The 21,858-nt window shown below is 42.2% G+C and overlaps 1 protein-coding gene across 5 annotated transcripts in view; it reads left to right on the top strand.

The window, feature by feature from the left end:
* The window catches only part of SPSB4 (splA/ryanodine receptor domain and SOCS box containing 4), a 154,851-nt gene that overhangs the window by 78,465 nt on the left and 54,528 nt on the right, over positions 1 to 21,858 (top strand). For all 5 annotated transcript variants that reach the window (XM_030495268.1, XM_030495267.1, XM_030495269.1 and 2 more), the window contains one exon: positions 13,322 to 14,178. In XM_030495268.1, the coding sequence (XP_030351128.1) occupies positions 13,485 to 14,178 (694 nt within the window). In that variant the 5' untranslated portion in view covers positions 13,322 to 13,484. The remainder of the gene's footprint in view (positions 1 to 13,321; positions 14,179 to 21,858) is intronic.

The following is a 21,858-nucleotide window of genomic DNA, read 5'->3' on the forward strand; positions in this document are numbered from 1 at the left end:
TTTTGATTTGAATATTTGCGTATAGTGGGGTTTGCTTCCACAGCTGTTCTGTGTTTGGTTTCCTAAGTGGTAAGAAATGTGGTGTGCTGAAATCAAAGCTGAGCATGACAGTCTATTGTACAAATATAATTGTAAGGGGAAAATCCCAGCAGTTACAGTATTACAGCAGAGACATGTGGGTTGATGGTCTTGGTAGAATTCAGTTCTTGCATTTAGGTATCTTATGGTGCAAGAAGAAATCACTACATGTGATTAGCTTTTGAAATAAAGGGGGTTATCTTTCATCTTAGTCATTCTGCCTTAATAGCAGTGAATAAAAATAATAATTTTGTAAGAGTCCCAACTCTATTCTCAGTGTTTTCTAGAATGGCATTTTAATTGAACTTCGTATTTATGTGACTGATACTGAAAACTTGCCATTCTTATGGCTTCCTACCTGTTCCCCCCACTGTATATTAATTGGCATTTTTAGAGAGTGTCAGCTTCTGTTCTGCTTGTCTTGTAAACAGTAAACAGTGTTTGTGAACAGAGTTGTTACTTCCATTGGTCATTTTTAACGTGTGTATCTAATACTCAGCTGCATTTCTCTGTTAACTCAAAGCATTGCATAGTTGCTTCATATCCAATATGTGAATAGCTTGTAAATAAACAACAAAAGTAGGTTTCAAACTTCATGCCTGTATTTAGCTACTACTGGATGGTAATCAGCATGATGGGCTGTACTGTGCCAGCTTGTGCCCAGGAAAAGTCACGCGAGATGAGGAATGGCTAGAGACTGCTTGGCCAATGTGTTCCTCTCCAGATGCTTTCTTAATCCCTTCAATTAACTTGATTAAGCAGCTTAGCTTAAATAAGCAGAATTTGTGACTTGGAAGTTCTCCCAGGTAGTATTTTCCCATTGCCTCAGGAATTAATTCCTTTAGTATTTAATGTGTGTGAAGCAGGCCGCTTTGGTTGCTCCTGTGCCTCGCTCAGGCATGAGATGGTGTGTGCTTAGTCCGAGAGGCACACACAGGGGTGGTTTTTTTTCCCCTCCCTGCAGTTGGATGTATGCACAAGTCCTAAATCATAATGATTTCTGCATAGTGCAATTGGATGGAGACTGACGACCTTATGTGTTTTATTTGTACTGAAAGCTCCCCCCTGCTCAGATCGCTACGAATCCTCTGTCAGTAGGGAAGAGTGTGCCCTCTTCTCCCTGTGTTTTTTACTGTGCTTTGGAGCTGTGGTTTGGAGTGCAAGGTTAGCTCTGAATGCCATCCTCTGATACTTGAGCTAGGTAGCTGCTGTATCTATCTGTCTCTATCTAGAGCCCAGCCACAGCAGTGACTGAGAAGATTTTATACATGGAATTCTTTGTTCAAGAAGGCTGTGTGCCATGTCCCGCTTAAAGCACTTTTAAGGTGTGTTTGCGCGTTGCTCTTGGTTGTCTCTGTTGGCTGCAGCACAGTTCACCAAACGTTTTTCCTCCTACAGTCACCAGTCAAGTGGCTGCTCTTGTATTCTTCTGACCAACATTTTAAGGCAGTGGTTGCTGAGCAAGGGAATAGCTCTCAGAGACCTCTTGGGAATATAATTCAACTTCCTAATTGTACCACCGATGTCCTTACCAGGTCACCTGATGAATCCTTGTTCCACCCAGAGGCTTTATTTTCACAGTGTGTGTCATTAGATAGGGAATAAGAATAGGGATGTTGATAGGGATGTTAGATGGTAGCACAGGATTCCTGTCCATCCCTCTCTGCTTTCCTTGAGGATGTCCTCTCCCTTTCCAGTAAGGATGGTGGTTATGTTATAGTATCCTATATTTTTCAGAGCACAGAAAAGCGTCCTTAGATGGAACCAATTTGTGTGTATCCTACAGACCCTGATGGTAGTAGTGAACCCACCCATTAGTAACTAACAAAAAAGGTTGACTTTGGGGTGTTGTGGAAGCCTGGAGCTCTGTGTAGCTCCTATCTCCTGTTTCCAGCTGCTGGCCCAACAAACTTCCAAATTACAGTTTTCAGTCTGGTTCTGGCTTGCCCTTCAAGCAGGAATATGCTCTCAGTCCCGCTGATACATGGCCACAGGTTATATTGAACAGTTTTCTGAATAAATACAAGTATTTCTACAGTACTACAAGTTGTAATGTCTCACATAGATAGTCATTATTTCCATGCAATAGCTTTAGAAATTGGGATCTGTGTTTATAAGTGGGGTTGTTTTTTCCCTCACAAGAATTTCATCTTGCTTTCAAATTGCTTCTACCTTTTCTCCTCCCCTTGCTTATGCTATGTGAATGAAAAGTGATAACATGCTTTGGTAGTTACTGGCAAATCTAGATTGGGATTGAACCAGTTATCTGCTACCTAATGAAAGGTAGTGGTTGAGCGTGCTGCAGTGATCTTTCTCTTTCCAGCAGTGCCAGGTGGGCTGCACTGGCCTTAAGAGTTTGTTCTGTGGAGTTGGAGGTGAATGTCTTAAAAGGATACTAAAAAATGGGAAAAATATTAGAGTGGGTTCAGTGGTCTTGATATATGCCTCAGTTTCTTCCCCTTTATGTTGATTATGAGGGGAACATTGTGTTGATTATGAGTTAGGGTGTTGGTTATGGAAGTATGAGATTAATTCCTCTTTTCTAATTTTGGACAAGATTCACTTGTATGTGCATCGTTCAAAATGGGCATTTACTGGCCTTAATTGTATGCCAGTGATGAGCTCATCTGCGTCATAGAACTTGGATTTAGTCCAGTGAATCCCACCTGTGGGGTCAGGTTTATATTTCCACTGATTTTTATAATTTGGAAACAAGTGGTTTTCAGGAATTGAAGTGGGCCAGTGCCTGTGGAATAAAAAGGAGCAGCATCCACTGGTGATTAGCTGTAATGATGAGGCCTCTGGAGTGAGGTCAGGAAGACTTACATGAAAAAGAGCTCTGAAGTCAAAGCCTTAATTCTTAAGAAGGGAAAACGCAACAGGACCACACAAATAAGGTCTGTCCTGTCATGCGATGAGATGTTGGGTGTAGAATCTCATGTCTTGAAGACTGATGAAAGCCAGTTAGCTTTTATAAACCAGTCTTGCCTCATTTCAGGGAAGTCTTTCCCTATTTCAGGGAAGTTACAGCTTTTTGTGAAGAGTTGAGTCCTAATATGAGGGCAGATTCAAGTCCATCAGGAAGGCTGTATGATTAAGCAAGATGCTTGTGGCTTCCCAGTATTAAAGAAGCTGACAATAGGATGTACAGGGAACAGAGGATGGGAAAGGGTGGAAAGGAGAGGAAGACTGGGATTGTAACAGAGCCCTTCGCATATGTCTGTGATGAAGATGATATGCAGGGCAATTGAAACTACCTGGTTTTTATTCCTTACCTCACTGTGGAGGAAGATCTCTGTTCATGAGAGATTCTGCAGGTAGTGAGAAGCATTATAGACTTCTGGATTTTAACACTTGGTTTAACTTCCATACTTCAACTTCCGTGTGTAAATGACTTTCTTCAAACTTGGCTCTATTTTTGATCTGTCTTTACTATAAATTACAACAGAGTTAATGATAAATAGAAAAGTGCACAACTGCTCTTAATCCCATGATTCTAATAGCAAATCCTGTGCCTGCACAATTCTTCTGGGAAAAGTATATGTCATTTTGTCTTTTGAAAGAATGGTTGGAACTTAAACCCTTCAGATATCTATGATCTTTAGATACTCTTTTTTCTTAGCCTGTTGCCAAAGGGCTTGCTTTCCTCTACTGAAACTATTTGTAGTGTTTGTGCAGTATCCAGCATGGTTTTACACTCAACGGGCTGGAGTGGTTTGTATGGGACTTGCAAGCCTTGTGTAATAGTAAACCATGGTTTGCTTGATGGATGCAAATCTGTGTTTATGCTTGTGGGAATGCTTTGGTTAGAAGTGATTCTGGAAGGATCTTTGTATTAATCAGCTGAATTCTATCCTGCCTGTACTGTTCTTGAGGGGGTAGTAAGCAAAACCAAGTCTAGCTCTGATAAGGTTGATGAAATAACCAAAATGAACAGCATTTCCCCAGTGTTTGTTTGGGAATGCAGGCTATATTGAGTGTGTTACGGTTTTTTGAACTGAAAAGGAAAATGACTTATTTTTTTCCCCCTGGAGATAGTCCCTTTTTAAAGATATTTCTCAATGTTACTTTTATTCTGTATAATGCTGGAAGGTATTTACTGATTTGCATTTTCTTTGTGTATAGTGCTGCCAATCCAAATATAGACTGAGCATCTTTTTCTCCATGGCAAAGCAGGGGCCTGCCTGAGTTACTGGAGAATCAGTCTCTGGCACATTTAGATGATGTCTTGAAGATTCTTTACAATTACATCAAATATAAGGTTCTTTTGGTGATGGTGGTGAAAAGATTAATTGGAGTATGCTCATTTTTATATAGCTTCTTCAAGACTTCCAGAATGTGATGCTGGTTATTTTCAGTTACTCCTAGAGATTGAGTACTAATACCTTTCTATTCCCATCACATTCCCAGCATCCAGCTCTGGGACAACACCACAAGAGGGACGTGGAGCTGTTGGAGCGAGTCCAGAGGAGGCCATGGAGATGCTGCAAGGGCTGGAGCAGCTCTGCTCTGGAGCCAGGCTGAGAGAGCTGGGCTGGGTCAGCCTGGAGAAGAGAAGGCTCCTTAAGGGGAGACCTTAGAGCAGCTCCAGTGCCTAAAGGGGCTACAAGAAACCTGGAGAAGGGCTTTGGACCAAGGGCTTCTAGGGGGTAGGACCAGGGGTAAGGGCTTTAAACTGGAAAAGGGTAGATTTAGATGAGCTCTTAGGCAGAAGTTCTTACCTGTGAGGGTGCTGAGGCGCTGGCACACGGTGCCCAGAGAAGCTGTGGCTGCCCCATCCCTGGCAGTGTTCAAGGCCAGGTTGGACACAGGGGCTTGGAGCAACCTGCTCTAGTGGAAGGTGTCCCTGCCTGTGGCAGGGGGTTGGAACTGGATGAGCTTTAAGGTCCCTTCCAACCCAAACCATTCTGTGATTCACCGCTGTGAGACCCATCCTGGGTTCTCACCAAGGGGTCCCTTGTGTCTTCATGAGTCGTCACAGACCCCTCTGTAACTGGCTGTAAATCTTTTAACTCCTTAAAGCTCTGTGGCCTTTCCCAGGCTCTCCTGCATTCCTAAATGCCCTATTTCCTAAATTAATAGGAAACACAAATGAAAATATTACTCTGTAAAGTGGGAAAGCTTTTATGTGCATGAGGAAAGCAGTTTTGTTGCTTAGAGCTGAGGCGGTTTGTTTCTATGATATTACTTTCTCCATCGTCCCCATTTGTCTGTGCTATTGTTCTCTACTGACAGATGGGCTTAGCAGAAGTGTGTGTTTAAGACATGAAATTCACTGCTGTTTAAAAAATGTTGAGGGTTATTTTTTATTTGAGAAAACATTTGTTTGTTTATTTAACATGAGGTTGGTTTGTCTGTTAGTGTTCAGAAGCTGTATGTAACTTCATTTGTTGCCTTACCTGGGAAATACAGAATCTGAATTTGTGATGGTGCTTCCTTAGCATATGTAAAGTGTGTTTACTTAATTCGTGTTCTGTAGAGGCAGTCACTTGAGAAGCTGCAGGACTGGTGGAGCATTGCTTCCTGCATTTGTGTCTTGTGCCTGACTTGACGTGAAACCTTTAGGACGCTTTGCCTGCGGTTACGGCTTTGAAGTGAGCTCATTCTCTTCTGGGTTTCTTGGCAAGATGTGAACTCACAGCCCAGTGTGGACTTGCAAGTGGTCACTTCCACATTTTCCAAGGAAAGATGTCTTTCCTTAGCTGCTTCCCCTGTTAGGATCATGGTTATCTTTGAGCCTGCTGCTGTTCTGTCAGTTTATGGTGGTTGTTGACTGAAATAGTGAAGGAGGAAGAGTTAAGGAGGGGTGCAGATGGTGTGATTGTGTAAGCCTATTCTCCTATTAAACAAAAGAATATGCTTTTGTTCAGGATGGAACTTGTTCTCATGTATTCATCTCCTACATGTTTGTGCAAGTACAATGGCTGGGTTCCCTCCAACCCTGCCCTCCCCATCTTCCAATGCAATCCTGAGTGGAGGGAATGGGCCTGAGCCCCGTGTCTGTGGCTTCCCTACAACAGAGCACCCATGGTTTGTCCAAGCTGCCTTTCTGGGCATCTCTTCTGCGTCAGTCTGTTCAGCTCACTGTAGGGGGAAGAATTATCTTCAACTCTAGCTTGTTGTGTTTGGCCAGAGGCACAGTATGGTTTTTGTCACTAAAGTTTGGCAGCACTATTGAAGGTGTTGAAGTCATCAAGCTCAGTTCAGGAACTGCTAATGGGCTGCTTGAGCTGGAGCATCCAGTGGATTTTCCTCTGGCTCACCAACAGTGAGAGCATGTGACGGGTATTGTCTGTGTGCTGCCACTTCAAATCAAATGAGAATTAAACCAAGTGAGGCTTGAAAGCAAAAGAAGACAAAAGTATCCTGACCATTCCAAGATCATTGCAAACTTTAAACTTAGTGAGTGTCTTTTTATAAATGGTACAGAGGCTGAGCACTAGAGTCATCCACTGCAAAACGTATGGGCAGGCACTGTCAGAGTGGAGCCATTGCTTGCAGAGTCTGGTAGGTGAGCCATGAGGATGTCGTGGGAGTCAGGGTCAAAAGCCTTGCTGAAGTCCGGCTAGACAGCATCCACTCTTCTCCCTTTATCCAGCCAGTTGTCCCATTGTAGAAAGCATCATGTTGGTTAAGCATGGTTGCCTTGGCATTGAAGACTAAAGCAAAGAAGGATTTGGCATCTCTGCCTTCTCTGCGTCCTCTGTCGCCAGGGTGCCTGCTCCATGAATAAATTCAGTATAGTGACTGTGCTGTATTTATACATGAAGTTCAGCCGTGCCCCTTAGGGCAGCTTGAAGTGACTGGAAATTCGCTCCAAGGTGTGGGCTGCTGCCTAAATAGATGGTGCTGCCATTCAGCATTCTCTCTCTCGCCTCATGCCGCAGCAAGTGTTTACATGACTGCCTGATGTGCCAGGTCCAGAGGGCTTTTCCACCTCAAAATAACCTGGCAAAATGAAATACCGGGTTTTACCCACTTCACTTTCCTGAGGCAGGCTCATGTCAAGGCCATTTGAATGCAGGTGGCTACAAGACAAAAGGGAAGAATGAATAGGAAGAGGTGGTAGGAGGGATGTAGCAGTTCGAACATCTGTAAGCTTATGGTAATTGTGGAATCACATGGGTATTCCTGCTAGATACTCTGAAAAGAAAGTAAATGTTTCCTTTCAGTAACTTTAGAACTGGAATGTGTCTGCTTTAAAGAGTACTTGCAAAGTGAAAAGAAGAGTAATTTTTACTGTATTATGTTACTATACCTGTTTTTCAAATTGCATTGCTATATTGTGAGAAGTCATTACACAAGAAACCTGTTTACAGAATTGAAGTGGGTTTTTTGTCATCTTTCGTGTTTCTTCAGAATAGAAATGATTGCATCTAAAACCAGCCTTCAGTACTGGTAGAGAGGCAAATTCCAGAAACACATGGAGTGAGGCGGAAGGCATAAAACCAACCCAAAACCTCAAACCAGCCAAGTTCCAAAATACAGTAGATGGAAGTATTTAAAAATATACATACTGCTGTATTCATAACTACTCAAGATTCTTTCTGAATTCTTCATCGTACGACTAAACTGCTTCTGAGTGTGCTGGTACAGATGGTGTGGTATTTCAGATTATTCTAATTCCAAGCAGCTAAAAGCACAGTCTATTTTAATAAGAAGCTTATCTTGAATTTTGAAACAATTACACATTTGTAACATTACCAAAAAGTTACTCTTTATGGAGGAATGTCCTTGGGATTTTCAGGATTTGCATTCCTTTCAGGAATTGGAGAAGTCATGGCTTACTCCTGCATTGTTCATCCCACATGTTAAATGCCATTTGCTGAGTGTGCACGCAGCATAAAATGTTTTCTGTAGCAGAGGATAGTTTAGAGTATCCGAGTGTTTTTGGCTGGTTGCATTGTTTCTGTATATTCCCAGTTTGACAAAGGAAGCCAACATTGTTCACAATGGGCAATAAATCAGCACTGTTGGATACCAGGATCTGTAGCTGAATCCAAGCTGGGCAGTCTTTCTAGGGTGCCAAAAATGTGCTTAATTCATTGTCACTGTCAAAACAGTATTGTCATGGTTATGTTGCGGTTTGCGCTCTGGGAACACAGTTAATGTACATTGGGCCTTGTGCCTTTACATTGTCTGGGTGGAGGCAAAAGTCCTTGTTCTTGAACTATAAACCCTTCTTCATTAACTTGCCCCACAGAGCAGAGCTGCTGGTTTTCCTCTTCCTGTTCCTCCTGTAGGGACATTAGGACCAGGGTTAGATTCAGAGCACACAAACACTTTGGGTGTTGGTTCTGTTCAGGCATCTGGGGAACAAACAGTTTTGGTGCCCATGGAGAAGAGGTCTTGGTTAACAGTCTTCTGTTCCAACTCTGTTAGCGTTTAGGAATCCTTGCTTGCTCGTAACGAAGCCCGGAGTGGCGCTGAGATCTGGCTGCAGGAAGGAAGGAAGCCAACAAGGGTCAATAGCAAAAAGTGGGAACTGCTGTGTAGAAGTTTGAAATGTTGGTAGATAGAGGCAGCACCTTCCCTGGTTTTTCTGATAGATAATTTTGCTTCTCAGTATTGTTAGTTGGTTCTCACCTAGCTGCTTCTCACTTCTTTGGTAAGCCTCAATTCATCACAGCTAACCAAAACCATAGCACATTCTTACTGTAGTTTGGAATTGCATTTATGTGGTGTCATTTCTCGTGCATGTTTTCCAAGCTTTCTGCACGTCTAGTTCATAATCCAGAGGGAAATACTACTATGAATGCTGAAAGCTGACTTTGCAGAAAGCACATTTCTTTTATCAGCAGTGATGTTACACTGATGCCAACATACTGAATTGTTAAGAAACCTCACCCTATTTAGTTACAGCAAAGTGATGTCCCAGCAAGTCTCTCTCTGGTAAGTATAATTTGTGTTTTTATTGTGAATAACTTACCTAAATATTTTGGCAGCCTGCATGAGGACACTGCTAAGCGACGTTGACACACTTTTCCTGTTTGGAGTTGGCTTGTTCTTGTACAGTAGGTTTAATCATCATATCCTGACAAAGCGTGGCATGAATGTGAAACTGGGACAGAGGTAATTTAGGCTACAAAAACTAACAGTCTTCTCAGCCAGAGGTTTCCAGTTGCTGAAGGAGTGTACCAACATGATGCTGTTTCTCTTCCCAATAAAATACTTCTTTATTTTCCACAAAATACCCTTTATCACAGGGATAACTGATGAAATTTAGTGTTTCAGTTGTAGCTGCTGAACAGATATAATGGAGAGGTCATGTATTAAGCCAGATTGAAATAGTTTCTTATTTCCGACCTCCTGTAGTGGTTTGAAATCACTGGGAGAGCAAAACTTCAAAGCAAAACTATCCAGTGAAAATGAATGTTCTTTTAATTGCAGACTATTTATGTATCTAATGAGATAGAAGCAAGGAAATTTAAGTTTCTTGAAGTAGTGTAACAGTACAAAAAGTCACAGCAGATCAAGGACAGAGCTGCACTTTGGCAAGTTCTTATTAATTCAGGAGATGGTAAGAAGGTTTTACAAGGAAATATTTCTGTAAATGGATTGAATAGTACATCATCTGAAAGGAATAATCCTCTGTCCTTTCAGTTTGACCCACAGCTTTTACTAATCCTGTGCAGTGTATCCATCCAGTCCTGCAGACAGGAAGCCAGTTTGGGGAACCTTTGCCAGATGAATTGATAGTCACTCCACTTCCCCTTGTGGATGTTGTGCTTGGCTTTCTCAGCAGCCTGTGGGGTGTGGTAATCGTGCAGCTCCATGGGGAGAAGCTGCTTGGGGATCCTGGCAGTAATGGTGCGAGACTGACATTCCCAAGGCTTCTGCTTTGGAAATATGATGTTACTTGTGGAAATAGGGAGGAGATGTTTGTCAGTGGACACGGGCTGGGCCCTGGTAAGCTGTGCTCTTCCAACAGCAGCTTCTGATAAGAGTGAAGGACAAGGTGATGCCTCTTCTGCTTTTCCTTGCCTCAGTGTGGGTCTCTGCCATCTGCTTGGTGTAAATGGACAGGACACAACCAGGAAAAGGGAATAGATGATGTTGGCATCGAGACAGGTTGCTCCTGCAAGCAACCAGCAGGACGGTTGTGAGGTGCCAGGAGGGCTTTCTGCATGAGTTGCTCCCCGTGGAGCTCACATTCCTGTTGCATGGGTTGTGAGCAGGAGGTATGTGTTGCAGCCCATTACTGCTTCCACATAGAAAGTGTTCTAAGTCAGCTCCTACTAAGCACCAGCAATCAGAGCTGTTAGACCACAGCCAGCACGGGGTTGCACTTTTATTGCTATACTGGTACAAATGGTTGAATGTTGACTTTCTTCTTTCATTTACTTGTTTAAGTACACTAATACTTGAATGAGATCAGCATGGCTATAAGTAGAAGCTAACAACTACCAGCTACACAGAACTAGGATGCAAGAGAGTGCAATAGGGTGGGTGGGAGAAAATATTTGATGAAAGGTAGCTTTTGAGCTGAGGCGCTGCTTAGGAACTGCCATATTTCTAATGCATCAATAAGTGTGGATTTTTTACACTGTTGTTCAGTTCTATGTCCATTCAAAGCTATTTGGCAAAATGTTACATGATATAGTTAAACTTTGTGGTAATGTCTGAGTCTGAGAAAGGACCTAATACTGTAATATAGAGTTTCAAACCAAAGCAGCTTCTGAGCACATCCCAGAGTACAGGTACAGTTGTGCATGTATCATGGTACTTACAATGATGCATTTTACTCCTCTCAATTACTCATCCATATATTAGCAACCTGTTTATGCCACGGTTTAGGGTACATTAGGAAGAATGTCTGTGGCTTGCCAAGTGAGTCACTTCAGTGTTTATAATCTCCTGGTGATTTGCCAGGTAAATGTCTGTGCCAACTTTAGTTTCTCATGTGATCAGGAAATGATGCAGGAGGATGCACCGAGGACTTCCCTGACCATCTCCCTTCAGCTCTGACAGGAATGGGGCAATTGTCTTGTGCTTTAAAGAGGAAATTTTCCAAGGCACATAGAGCTAAACCTCATACAGAAATCACTGAGGTTCCCTTTGAACATCTGAAATTTCCCCTTTTCATATCCTTCTTTCAAGCTCAAATAATCAAGCACCTTTTTAAAAGGAGCTACTCAATCCCTGAGCATGCATCCTCCCAGGAAAGCTTGCTTACCTGGTGACATTTACTCCCTGTTGTTTCCCTGTGTGCGTATTAGCATCGCTGTTTCATTTCCCCTAGGATTATCAGTGTAGAATAAAGTACTGAATTTGCTTTGGTGGGCCAAATTTGTCATCACATCTTTGAAACAACCTGTGAGTTCTTCTTCAATAGTGGAAATGGCAACAGCTTAAATGTAATTACTGTTTAAACTTCTGGATTCCTTTTACGTGGTTGGGAAAGAAGGAATGGGGACTGTTCAAGCTGATAGGGAGCTTTTGTGAACTGTTCTGAATCCTCATGACAGAATGATACGAGGGGCTTGGGGGCTTATGTTTAAGTTTGATTTTTGAAGGTTAAACCCAGGTGCAGAGGGGGTTGTTTGATGCTGAGGGTGTGCACGTACCCATGTGGCACCAAGCCACCAGAAAATAATGCTTGTGTACAGTAAATTAATCATCACATGGATTTGAAAATCAACTTTTTGTCTTTTTCCCTCTGGGAAGAAGACTTTCGCATAACACAGGTGTTGTTTCATTCTGTATTTAATAGAGCCAGAAAACACTTCACATGGTATTGGCCATTGTTAATCATACAAGGACCTAATTTGCTTCTAAAACATGTTATGGATGGTAAATTTTACAGGTGTTCTTTTCCTAGACTTCCCTTTTTATTTCCTTCCATTGTGAGTGCACATTTCTTACTCATCACCTTTCAGAAATGATCTATGCAATGGGAGAGTGTATCTGGGGTAGAAGTCCTTTAAAAGGAAGAACATGGACTTGGGACTTTCAAGGCTTTTCGTTGCAAGACAGTTATGTCCCTGTGTGCTGCTTGGTGCTTTGTGAAAGCCAGCTGTCACCTAGGTTCTTCAGACTTCTGAAAGTGTGGTGATTTTTGCTGCTGCTTGAAACACTTCCTCACTCTGCCAGTAAATAAGCAGAGTAGATTCACTCAGCTATATTTGAGCATCCCCAGACTTGGCACTTGTTTTGCTAGAAGGCAGAAGTATGTCTGCTGGTGTAGATACATAGTGTCTACATCGACACAATGATCCTGTGTCGATCGTCTACTTGAGTTTAGAGGACTTTGCCTTCATTTTTATTCCTTTAGTACCTTTAGAGGTTCTTGGCTTCCCTTTGCACTCTACCTGAGCTCTAAAATGTGAATGAATATAATTTAGCCATGTTGCGAAGAATCTTTCCTTGGTGGTTTTGACCATTTCCAGCTAAATTACCATGTTTGTCTATGGAAGCACAGACATAATACATTTCAAAATCATGTAGTCCCCTTAAATGTGTCTTACTGCATTCCAGTCCTTCTCATCAGTCGAATACTGAAATGTGGATTAGCCTGTTGTCCAGTAGCATGAGGAACTTACCCAGTTGTAGTAGCTGCCCCTTAGAAAAGCTTGCCAAAGAACTGAAGCTGCCATCCTTCATTCTTCCTTTGTCCTTCCATGGCTCCTGTTCCCTCATTCCCTCTTTTAGTTATTATTTTTTTGTTAGCTCCTTTATAAAATACCTAAAGCTTAATGAATTTTGTAATTCAAGTACAGGCTGTGTTAAAAGAAAACACTTAAATTTTGCAGCCGCTTACTGTTGGCTGCATTTGTTTGAGTAGCGGCACGGAAGCTGAAGCCCTTTGTTGCCGGGGCCCAGGGAAGAAAACAGCTAGAAATAAAAGGAGATTCTCACATAGTGCCTATTTCTAAGGTTATGAAACAAAAGCAGAAGTGAAAGTGAAGCTGCAATTTTGTCACTGTTGCTGGGGAATAGCATACGCCTTCTTCAGGACCGCTGTGAACTTGGCCAGACAAAATAGGTGGAAGGGCAGAAGCTGGGGAATGGCTGCATCCTATTATGAATAGGAGGAAATGACTGTCTGCTCTCTGAACGCTGGTGGGCTCGGTGGCCTGCTGGCAGGCTGGTTAGTGCTGTAGGATACAGAACAAAAAGTGGTGAATTGTCAGCTTCGGTGTTTAAAATAACTATGAGGGATGAAACAAAATTCTTTAAAAATAGGCCGTGGGTTTTCTGTTGGCTTTCTTAAACTAACTGGAAACTTTCTGCTTTCTTTCAGGAGCATTTTTTCCTCTGAAAACATTGCTGCTAAAAAGCTGCGAGCAGGAGAAGTAAATCCAGGCAGCTTGTCGGGTCACTGGCGCAGCGCGAAAGTGCTTTCATGAGGTAACACCGGGCCAAAGTCAACTTTTCGTTCTCCTTTGTAAATCTGCAGCCAAGCAATGGGCCAGAAAATCTCAGGGAGCATAAAGTCTGTGGATGTGAGGGAGCCCCCTTATAGACCTGTTAAGCGAGAGCTGAGAGGCCCGGATTTCTGCAAGCCGGCGCGTCTGGACATGCTGTTGGATATGCCCCCTGCCAAGCTGGAGGTCCAGTATAAACATGCTTGGAACAATGAAGATCGCTCCTTAAATATATTTGTAAAGGAAGATGATAAACTGACCTTTCACAGACACCCTGTTGCCCAAAGCACAGATTGCATCCGGGGCAAGGTTGGCTACACGAGAGGCCTCCACGTCTGGCAGATCCACTGGCCCACGAGGCAGCGGGGAACTCATGCTGTGGTGGGTGTCTCCACGGCTGAAGCTCCGCTGCACTCGGTGGGATACACGTCGTTGGTTGGTAGCAATAGTGAATCGTGGGGCTGGGATCTGGGACGCAACAAACTCTACCATAATTGTAAAAACCAGCCTGGGGTCACGTATCCTGTCTTTTTGGAACCGGACGAGTCTTTTGTACTCCCAGACTCCTTACTGGTGGTTTTGGATATGGATGAAGGGACACTTAGCTTCATGGTAGATGGACAGTATCTTGGAGTGGCCTTCAGGGGACTAAAAGGGAAAAAACTTTATCCCATAGTCAGTGCAGTTTGGGGGCACTGTGAAATTACAATGAGATACATCAACGGACTTGACCGTAAGTCTTACCATGTTTCTTCATTACACTGTCTTTCAACTTTTCTCATGTAGGATTTTCTTTATCCTTTTGTTGTGAACAGAGTGTGCAGGGAGGGGAGAGGAGTTGACTCTGAGTAGATTGCGTCCCATAGTTACTGCCACCACGAGTATGTATCAGTTATGTCTTGTAATGACTGGAGTGTTTCAGAATGCCTTCCCTTCTGGCAAGCAGAATGGCAAGAAATCTGTGTCCAAAGAAAGTGAACAAGCTGAGAAAAAAGGTCTTGGGAAACTTGCTGGCTATGTTTAACAGCGAAACTCTTGTTTACTGGAGAATATGTTTTAAATCTGTGGCTTTCAAATAGGATTTGTGGATCCTGTAAAAATTTCCTGTAGTAGTGGGAACTCTCACACAAACATACTTGAATTCAGGCCAGTGGGCTTTCTTTCCATAGTTGCCTTTCCAGGACCCTCAGAAGCAACTGTGGATCCCCAGGAATCTGGGAGCTCACGTCAAATACAGCTTTTAGCAGTTTTTCTGATAGAGAGCTCAGTTCCTTAGCTAATTTCAGAAGCTGTTCTCTCAGGGTACTTTCTTCTCCAGGAATATGGGGTTTTGGGTAAGCATTAGCTGGTTTGAGTCTAAAGGGGTAATACCTAATTAAGTGGTGATGTAGTAAGTTGTAGCATGTTGCTGTTGTGACCTTGAAGTAGTCACCCACCAGAAGATGAGTTGCAGAACTGGGTCTTGTCCAGTTCTTCTCACTCCTCAGGAAGACATATGCTGTGCCAGGTCCATACACAGCACAGCAGATGTTCGGTCGTGCCTGATCAACTACAGTCAGCTATTCGGCTGCTGTGAATGGGGAATGGAAGGCTGAACGAGGTAGTAAGTGGAGCTTTGTTCTTGTTTGAGAAGACTGTGTTATCTGAGCCATAGGAAGAAGCATTAATATAAATATATAAGTTTAACAAAAATAGGTAACCGGGCAAAATTTTCATGGTTTTGGGGCTTTATGAATGGAACTTGGTCTTGTAAAAAGAGAATAATAGCACTTGTACTCCTGCCTTTCAGTTAGTGATTTCTAAAGGAATTTACTATTATTTTCAATTAAGATTGGGTGGTCTGTTTTTTCTGTCAGAAATTCTCTGCTCATTACCCTACATCTGACATACAAAGTAGAAATGTAATCAAATAATTTGACCCTATTGAAGATGCTTTTTTTTTTTCATAAACATCTGTAATAAGCACTGGGGGAAAGACTCTTTATCCACAGAAGCCCTGCAGGTTATTACAGCCAGATGCTAAATGGCAGCTTCCCGAGTGCTTTCATAGAGGGAAGTATCGGACGACTCTAAGTACTTTGCCGACAGCATTTTGCTTAGTTTTATTTTGGAAGGTGGTTGGGGGGAGAGATACTTTCGCAAACTGAACATTTCTGTGCAAAACCAGGTTTCATAATGCTGGGAATATCTGCCAGACTAAGCAAAGTACAGCTTGGTCCACCATGTCTGCACTCAGAATCATTCTGCATTCCTTTTGTAGCCTTCACAGGGCGGCTCAAGGGAGCTCTAGAAAGATGAAAACACAGGATGAGGATGTGAATGATATAAAATAAAAGGGGCTGTGTACAGGAGGATAGCTGTGGTTTGTGAGATGGCAGAGAGAGAAATTCCCATCCGGTTTCTCGTGGGATAATTTTGCTGGAAGAGGCAGGCTGGCTTCCTAAACTATCCCTGAGAAAGTCAAAGTATTAATTTTTCTGGAGTGTGAACCCATGGCTAAAAGTAAACTTATAAACTAAACTTCTGTGTAGGCCTGGGTGTTAATCTGATCATGTGAAGAGGAAGTTTAAAGCCACTTCGCCGTGGGGCAGTTTGACATCCTGGAATCACATCATTTGTTATCTCATGTTCACTGGTGCGTTTTCTGCAACAAAAACAGTGTTCAGGAAACCAAAGAAGCTTGTTTAGCTGGTGCTCTAAAGCAAACACCTTGTCTTCTCTGCTGAAAGGGTTTCAATCCAGCCAGCTTTGTGTAGCAGTGCAAGTTTGGTCGTGGCACTCTTCATGGTCACTCGCATAGCACTTAGTATTGCAGGTTTTTATAATTGTTTGTTCTTGTGAAAATCAGAGTAGATCTTGCAGACTGTGATGCTCACGTTGCATTCACAGAGTTAAATGCATTTGAACACCCATATGTGTGGGGTTTGTTGTTGTTTGCGTGCTTTTTAACCTCACAAATTCTCCTTTTTAATTCACCTCCTATTCCCTTCCCTGGAGTATCCCATACTGCTGATTGCAGCTTTTAGTAGATCTGGCAACAGGAACTTAGCTTTCCTTGAAACTGTGCTGTCAAACAGTGAATTGTAACTTGCTATTTAGTGATTGATTGTTACTGCTCAGAATGCATACCACAGCTTGTTTATGTGGTGTCTTACAGGGCAAATGGAGACCTCGACTGCAGGGATTTCTAGTGTTTCCAGTGCTTGCTTTTTAAATGGAAGACCTCTGAATACTTTCAAGGCCTGTGTATTTCAGTTGCCTGGCAAAGAGCAAAAGGCTTGCAGGAATGGAAGAGTGAAAGGATCAAAAGATGGGCTTGTGCAGCTGCAGTGAACTTAAACATATGTTGCAGTGGTATGGAGATGATGCAGACTTTGAAGTATGTTAATTACTGCATAGATGGCAGAATCATAGAAGGATAAGGCTGCAGGTCAAAGATCAAGAACCTGTGTGCCCTCCAGGCTCTGGATATTGTGCCTAGAATAATGCTGTAATTAAAATCAATCATAGCTCTTCCAGCTGCATCTGGTACCCACAGTATTCTGCTTCAGAAGCTACTTTGTGCATCACATGGTGATGTACTATGACTTTCACAAGATGGATTTTCACTCACATTTGAGAGACTTAAGAGTTGCAAATATTTGTCAGGGCTTGGGAGGGAAGGCAGGGGGGCAGGATGGAGAGTGCTCATCAGAAGCACAGTGATTTTCCTCCCAGGACAAACTTCTTTGATCAAATGCTATCAGTATTTACCACACTGATGTTTGCCCAGTGCCTGTTGCACGGAGTTTTACATCAGACATCTACCCATTGCCTATTGCAATAATTAAACCCCCCAAATACAATTGTAGTATATGTTATTTTTCAGATGCTCTTTTCATCAGGGTATGGGCATGTTTAAAAAAAGCTGGGCTATCTATAGCTGTTGTCTGATGAGGAGTCCTGAAGATTATTTATAGGCTGAAACAGAGAAATAGCAAAGCATTTTTGTATAAATGTACATTGCAGATCATGACTGATATACATCAGTATTTGTGTGTTTAAATGAAGCGGTGGGAGCACAATATAACAGTGCTGTGGTGGAAAACTTGGTTATTGAGTAGGTGAGTTGAATGCAGTGGTTTATATTGATCCTTAAAAGTACCTGACAGAATAGTCAATAATTTGACTTCTGGAAGTCAAAATACTTCTTATAAGCATGCATTACAGGTCTGGTTCTGCCCTGTTCTGAATCAGTGTGAAAGAGCAAAGCGGATGGTTCTGTGTTCTCATATAATAATGATAGGTGATCCACAGACATAAAATTGGATAATGCTGCTGTGGCTGCCCCTCCATCTGCAGCCCACCGGGAAGAAGCCTTGGACTTATTCTGTGTTGCAGTGTGGGGAAGGAAGGAGGGAGGCTCAGGGCACATCCCCTCTGTTTGCTGGTACAGCTACAGGAGTTTTGGGATGTGGGGTTTGCTCAAACCTTTTGCTCTTAGCCTTCTGGAACACAGCTTAACCCTTGAATCACTTTCAGACCTTAGGTTGCACATGTCTAACATTGCAAAGTAACAATGGTATTTCTAAGCTAAAATAACAACTTTGGAGCTACGGAGCTAAGCACAACTTCTTTCCTCTTTCCTACTGTTCTCTTTTTATTGTAATTTGCATTGGTCTGTATCTAACATACCACAAGTGCTAATTGCGAATAGGGACTTTTCCCCTTGGGAGGCCTTTTCACCGTAAAGAGGTCTAAGTCAAAACTGCAGAATTGTTAACAGCCAGGAGAAATACATAATCTCTCATTAGACTCTGAGTTTTCCCCCAAATGGTTTTCAATTAAAACTTTTAAATGGATATGGGTTTTGTTTATCTAAACCTGTTTGTTTGATATGCTATTTATGTGATGCATTACTCTGGAGGTTGCAATGGAAATAATGTGTTCTGAAAATCCAGTATTGCTAAACCTTGGGAAGAATTTTCCTGTAGACATGCAATCAGAAGATGAAGCGGTAGTAATTAAGCAACTAATGCTGTGAAGAAGCAATCTTTAGCTTTCAAGATAATTTAACAGGAAACAGCGTTTTCAGTTCCTACTTCAGGAATCTGCTCATGGTTGGGGTTTTTTGTCTTCTTCCACATGCACCCCCCTTCCCTGGGTTAAGTGCATTTCTTGTCCTTTAATCTTAACTTGTTGACACTTTAATTCTCATCCTTTTCTCAGCAGGTTGAAACCACTACATGGTCAGTAGAATATGCCACTTGGTTAAGTGACTTTTTTGCCCCAGCCACCTCCTGCCCCTTCCTGGTGCCCCCTGCATTACATCTTTCTCCCAAGTACTCTTCTTTTATACAATCCTCTTGCTTCTTTCCTCCCTTCCCCATCTGATTTTCTCTTTTTTGGTGTTACCACACTCTTAATAATAATAAATTCTTACCCTCTTCATCCCTAACTTCAGGTGGGGCAGTCTGCAACTTATAACAGTAGGACATTAGATGCAGTGTCGCTCTTCCAGAGGAAGGACATTGTAGATTTAAGGGTGTGACTTTAGCTGTAATGGTGAATGGGCTTTGTAATATCTTTTTGGGTGAATGTTGACTATTTATATTTTTTCATTTGTGTAAATTAGTTGTAATTGTGCAGAGAATCATCTGATTACCTCATGTTGGTAGGAAATAGCCGCTTATGAAAGTATGTAGCTAGAAAGAGCTTCTCAAGCTCCAACACTTGTAAGATTAGCCTCGTCTTGTTTTATACAACTTTGATCTCTTTAGACCTCCAGCAACAGAGACTCCTCAGGCAATCTAAGGCACTCATCAGCTTTATAGATAACAGGCTTTATTCCCCCTGCCCTCCTCTTAGAATCCAGTCTAGTTTGTTTATTTAGCAGGGAATCCAGTTATCGTTGGCCTAAAACATAAGGAAGTGATAGCATACTCTTATTTTAAGCTCAGTAGCTCCTAAGGCTAAGAACACAGCTGTGTTATGGTGTATTTGCATCCTGACCTACCTATGCTTTTTCTTCCCACTCTGATTCATAAGGGTGGTGTGGCAACTGCCAAATCTGACAGTTTTAAGGAAAAAAAGTATGTTGGTGTTCTCTGATCATGTTTCCACTGATTTCCCATGTATCCTGTTTGTAAGACATAAGAACCTTGAAGAGCAATGACTACACCTCGGTTCTCATAAGTGAAGTGAGTGTTGTTATCTGAGGTTAGTCTTTGAACATTGTGTTTTTCACTTTAAAAGAGCAATTAGAAATTTGATAGCCTGGCTTAATCCTTTTGTGAGTTTGCTGCAGCTCTGATGCTGGAATTGCTCAGCAAGGTGAACTAATTCTCACAGGTTTGTATTAGAAGTGGAAACTTGTAAAGGGTATTTGTTTTTGCATTTGCTTTATCCTTGTTGCTGTTGGGCATTGTAAGCATAAATCCAAGCTTCAGTGCAAATAATGATGCTTCTGCAATACATTATCCACTGATATTTATGTTATTGCCAAAAATTCACGAGCTTTGTCCATTTTGACTATGATTTCATACAAGTGTCCTCATAAGTTATGTTTCCCTTTAAGATACTACTTTATCTGTGTCGTCTAGCCGTGGAGGTTTCTTCCCTTCTCTAATCAAAGGCTCTTTCTGCAAATGGCTTCTTTTGCTTCCCTTCTTTTGCTTCCCTTAAAGGCAGTGTATCCTCTCTATTATGAGAGGCAGATAACAACCCAATTTCTAGTTTGGGCTCAGAGCACATTGTGCTTTAAAAAGGTAAACATGAGAAGACCCTGATCTTCCTGGAGTATATTATGGTGAGCGGCAGTTTATATACCAGTCTTCATATTATGGCAAAATCCATATTTTTATGGAAGTTGATAGGCAATGTGCCCAAAACCGAGCGTGTCCAAAGATGCTGCCATGTTGTGCAGATGTTTCCACTGAAAGTAGTGCTGCTGCTGTCTACCTCCCTGTGTAAATGAGGGGAAAGCTGCCCCAGAAGTAACGCTGTATTAAAATGTTGCTGAGGCTGTGAAGTCAAATGTTCAGAACCTGGCAAGTGACAGAATGGGATTTGCTTTTCTGCAGCTGTAATCCTGAGCTCGGCAGCCTTCAACTGTGCTGTGTCCCACTTTCTCCCACATAGTGTTTTACTCTGGTAGAGGGTGATAAGTTCTCCTGCAAGTCATCCTTTTGCGTTCCTTTTCTGCCAGCAATTTTCCCCTTGAATCTTTTCTCCCCAGTCCTCTATGTTTGTGAGCTGATTTTTTTTTTGTAGTTTCCCCAGGATGGGGAAACGTGACAGAGCGTGACAGTCCTTGTGTCCTCAGCTTCAGTTTTGTGTTGTCCTTTGAAGATAACAAATGGAAAGTCCTGCCAGCGAGGACAGGACTGGATCAAAGCTCCCCTTCGTCTTGCTTGATTTGTGCGTATTCAGAGAACTTTAGTCTTTCACTTTAAACTGTTTTGGGCTGGGACTGATGATCAGATCTGTCTTCAGGCCTGTTATCAAACCTGACTTGTGCTGAAAAACCTCCAACACTAGAACTATTGCAAGATGGGGCATTTCAGACTTCAGCGCTGAAACTCGGGGTTGGGGCAGGGGAGATGTTACATTGGAAGTTATTGGCACAATTTGACTTCATGTACAAGACCTATGAGCATTCTTTCAGTTGTTTAAATGTTTAAAAGTATTAGTTGGTGGTGAAATACAGCAGATAAAATGACACTCCCAGGAGGATTTCTGTCAGTAATTTGAAACAAACTGGGCATTTCATATAGCCTTCTGTGTGTGCATCGGCCAGGATTCTGTATGGCTGATTGGAATTGCACATCTTCAGCATTGGTGCTAAGAGTGGTCATTGCAATGGGAAGATTATTCACTAGGAGCATCGGATAAAATGTTTTTGGTAATACATGTTCCGAACAGGCAGATGTCCAGTGTTACTTCAGATCAGTTAGTTAAAGCTATACCCATCTTTTCCATGGACATGCCTAGGAAAACACAGATTTTGCAGATCCGTCAAACTAGTATAACGAATAACAATACAAGAGCCTCTCCCTGCCTTATGTGAACATTTCTTTCTGAGAATGGTGAACTTCCAGACCTGGCGTATCTTTGGTATGAAACCAAAATGCACTTTGAGCAAGGAAGTAGATAACATGGAAAAAGGATCACTTTTGTTTGAGATGCATGGTTGCATTTTTCTCCCATCAGACATTTTGATTTCTGTAGCATGCTGCATGCCCATGCAAATGGGAATTCATGTCTGCATGTGTTGTGTGCACATGAAATTGAAACATGACATGTTTCTGCTTTTCAGTAAAAAGCCACTATAAGTGTTTAATAATAATCTTCTTGTGTATGCCACATATCTGTATGCTTATTCAGTATGCCACTGACTAGGCCACCAAGCCTCCATACAGCATCTTGAAGTTAA

The sequence above is a fragment of the Strigops habroptila genome, chromosome 8 (assembly GCF_004027225.2).
Source record: "Strigops habroptila isolate Jane chromosome 8, bStrHab1.2.pri, whole genome shotgun sequence".
NCBI lineage: Eukaryota > Metazoa > Chordata > Aves > Psittaciformes > Psittacidae > Strigops > Strigops habroptila.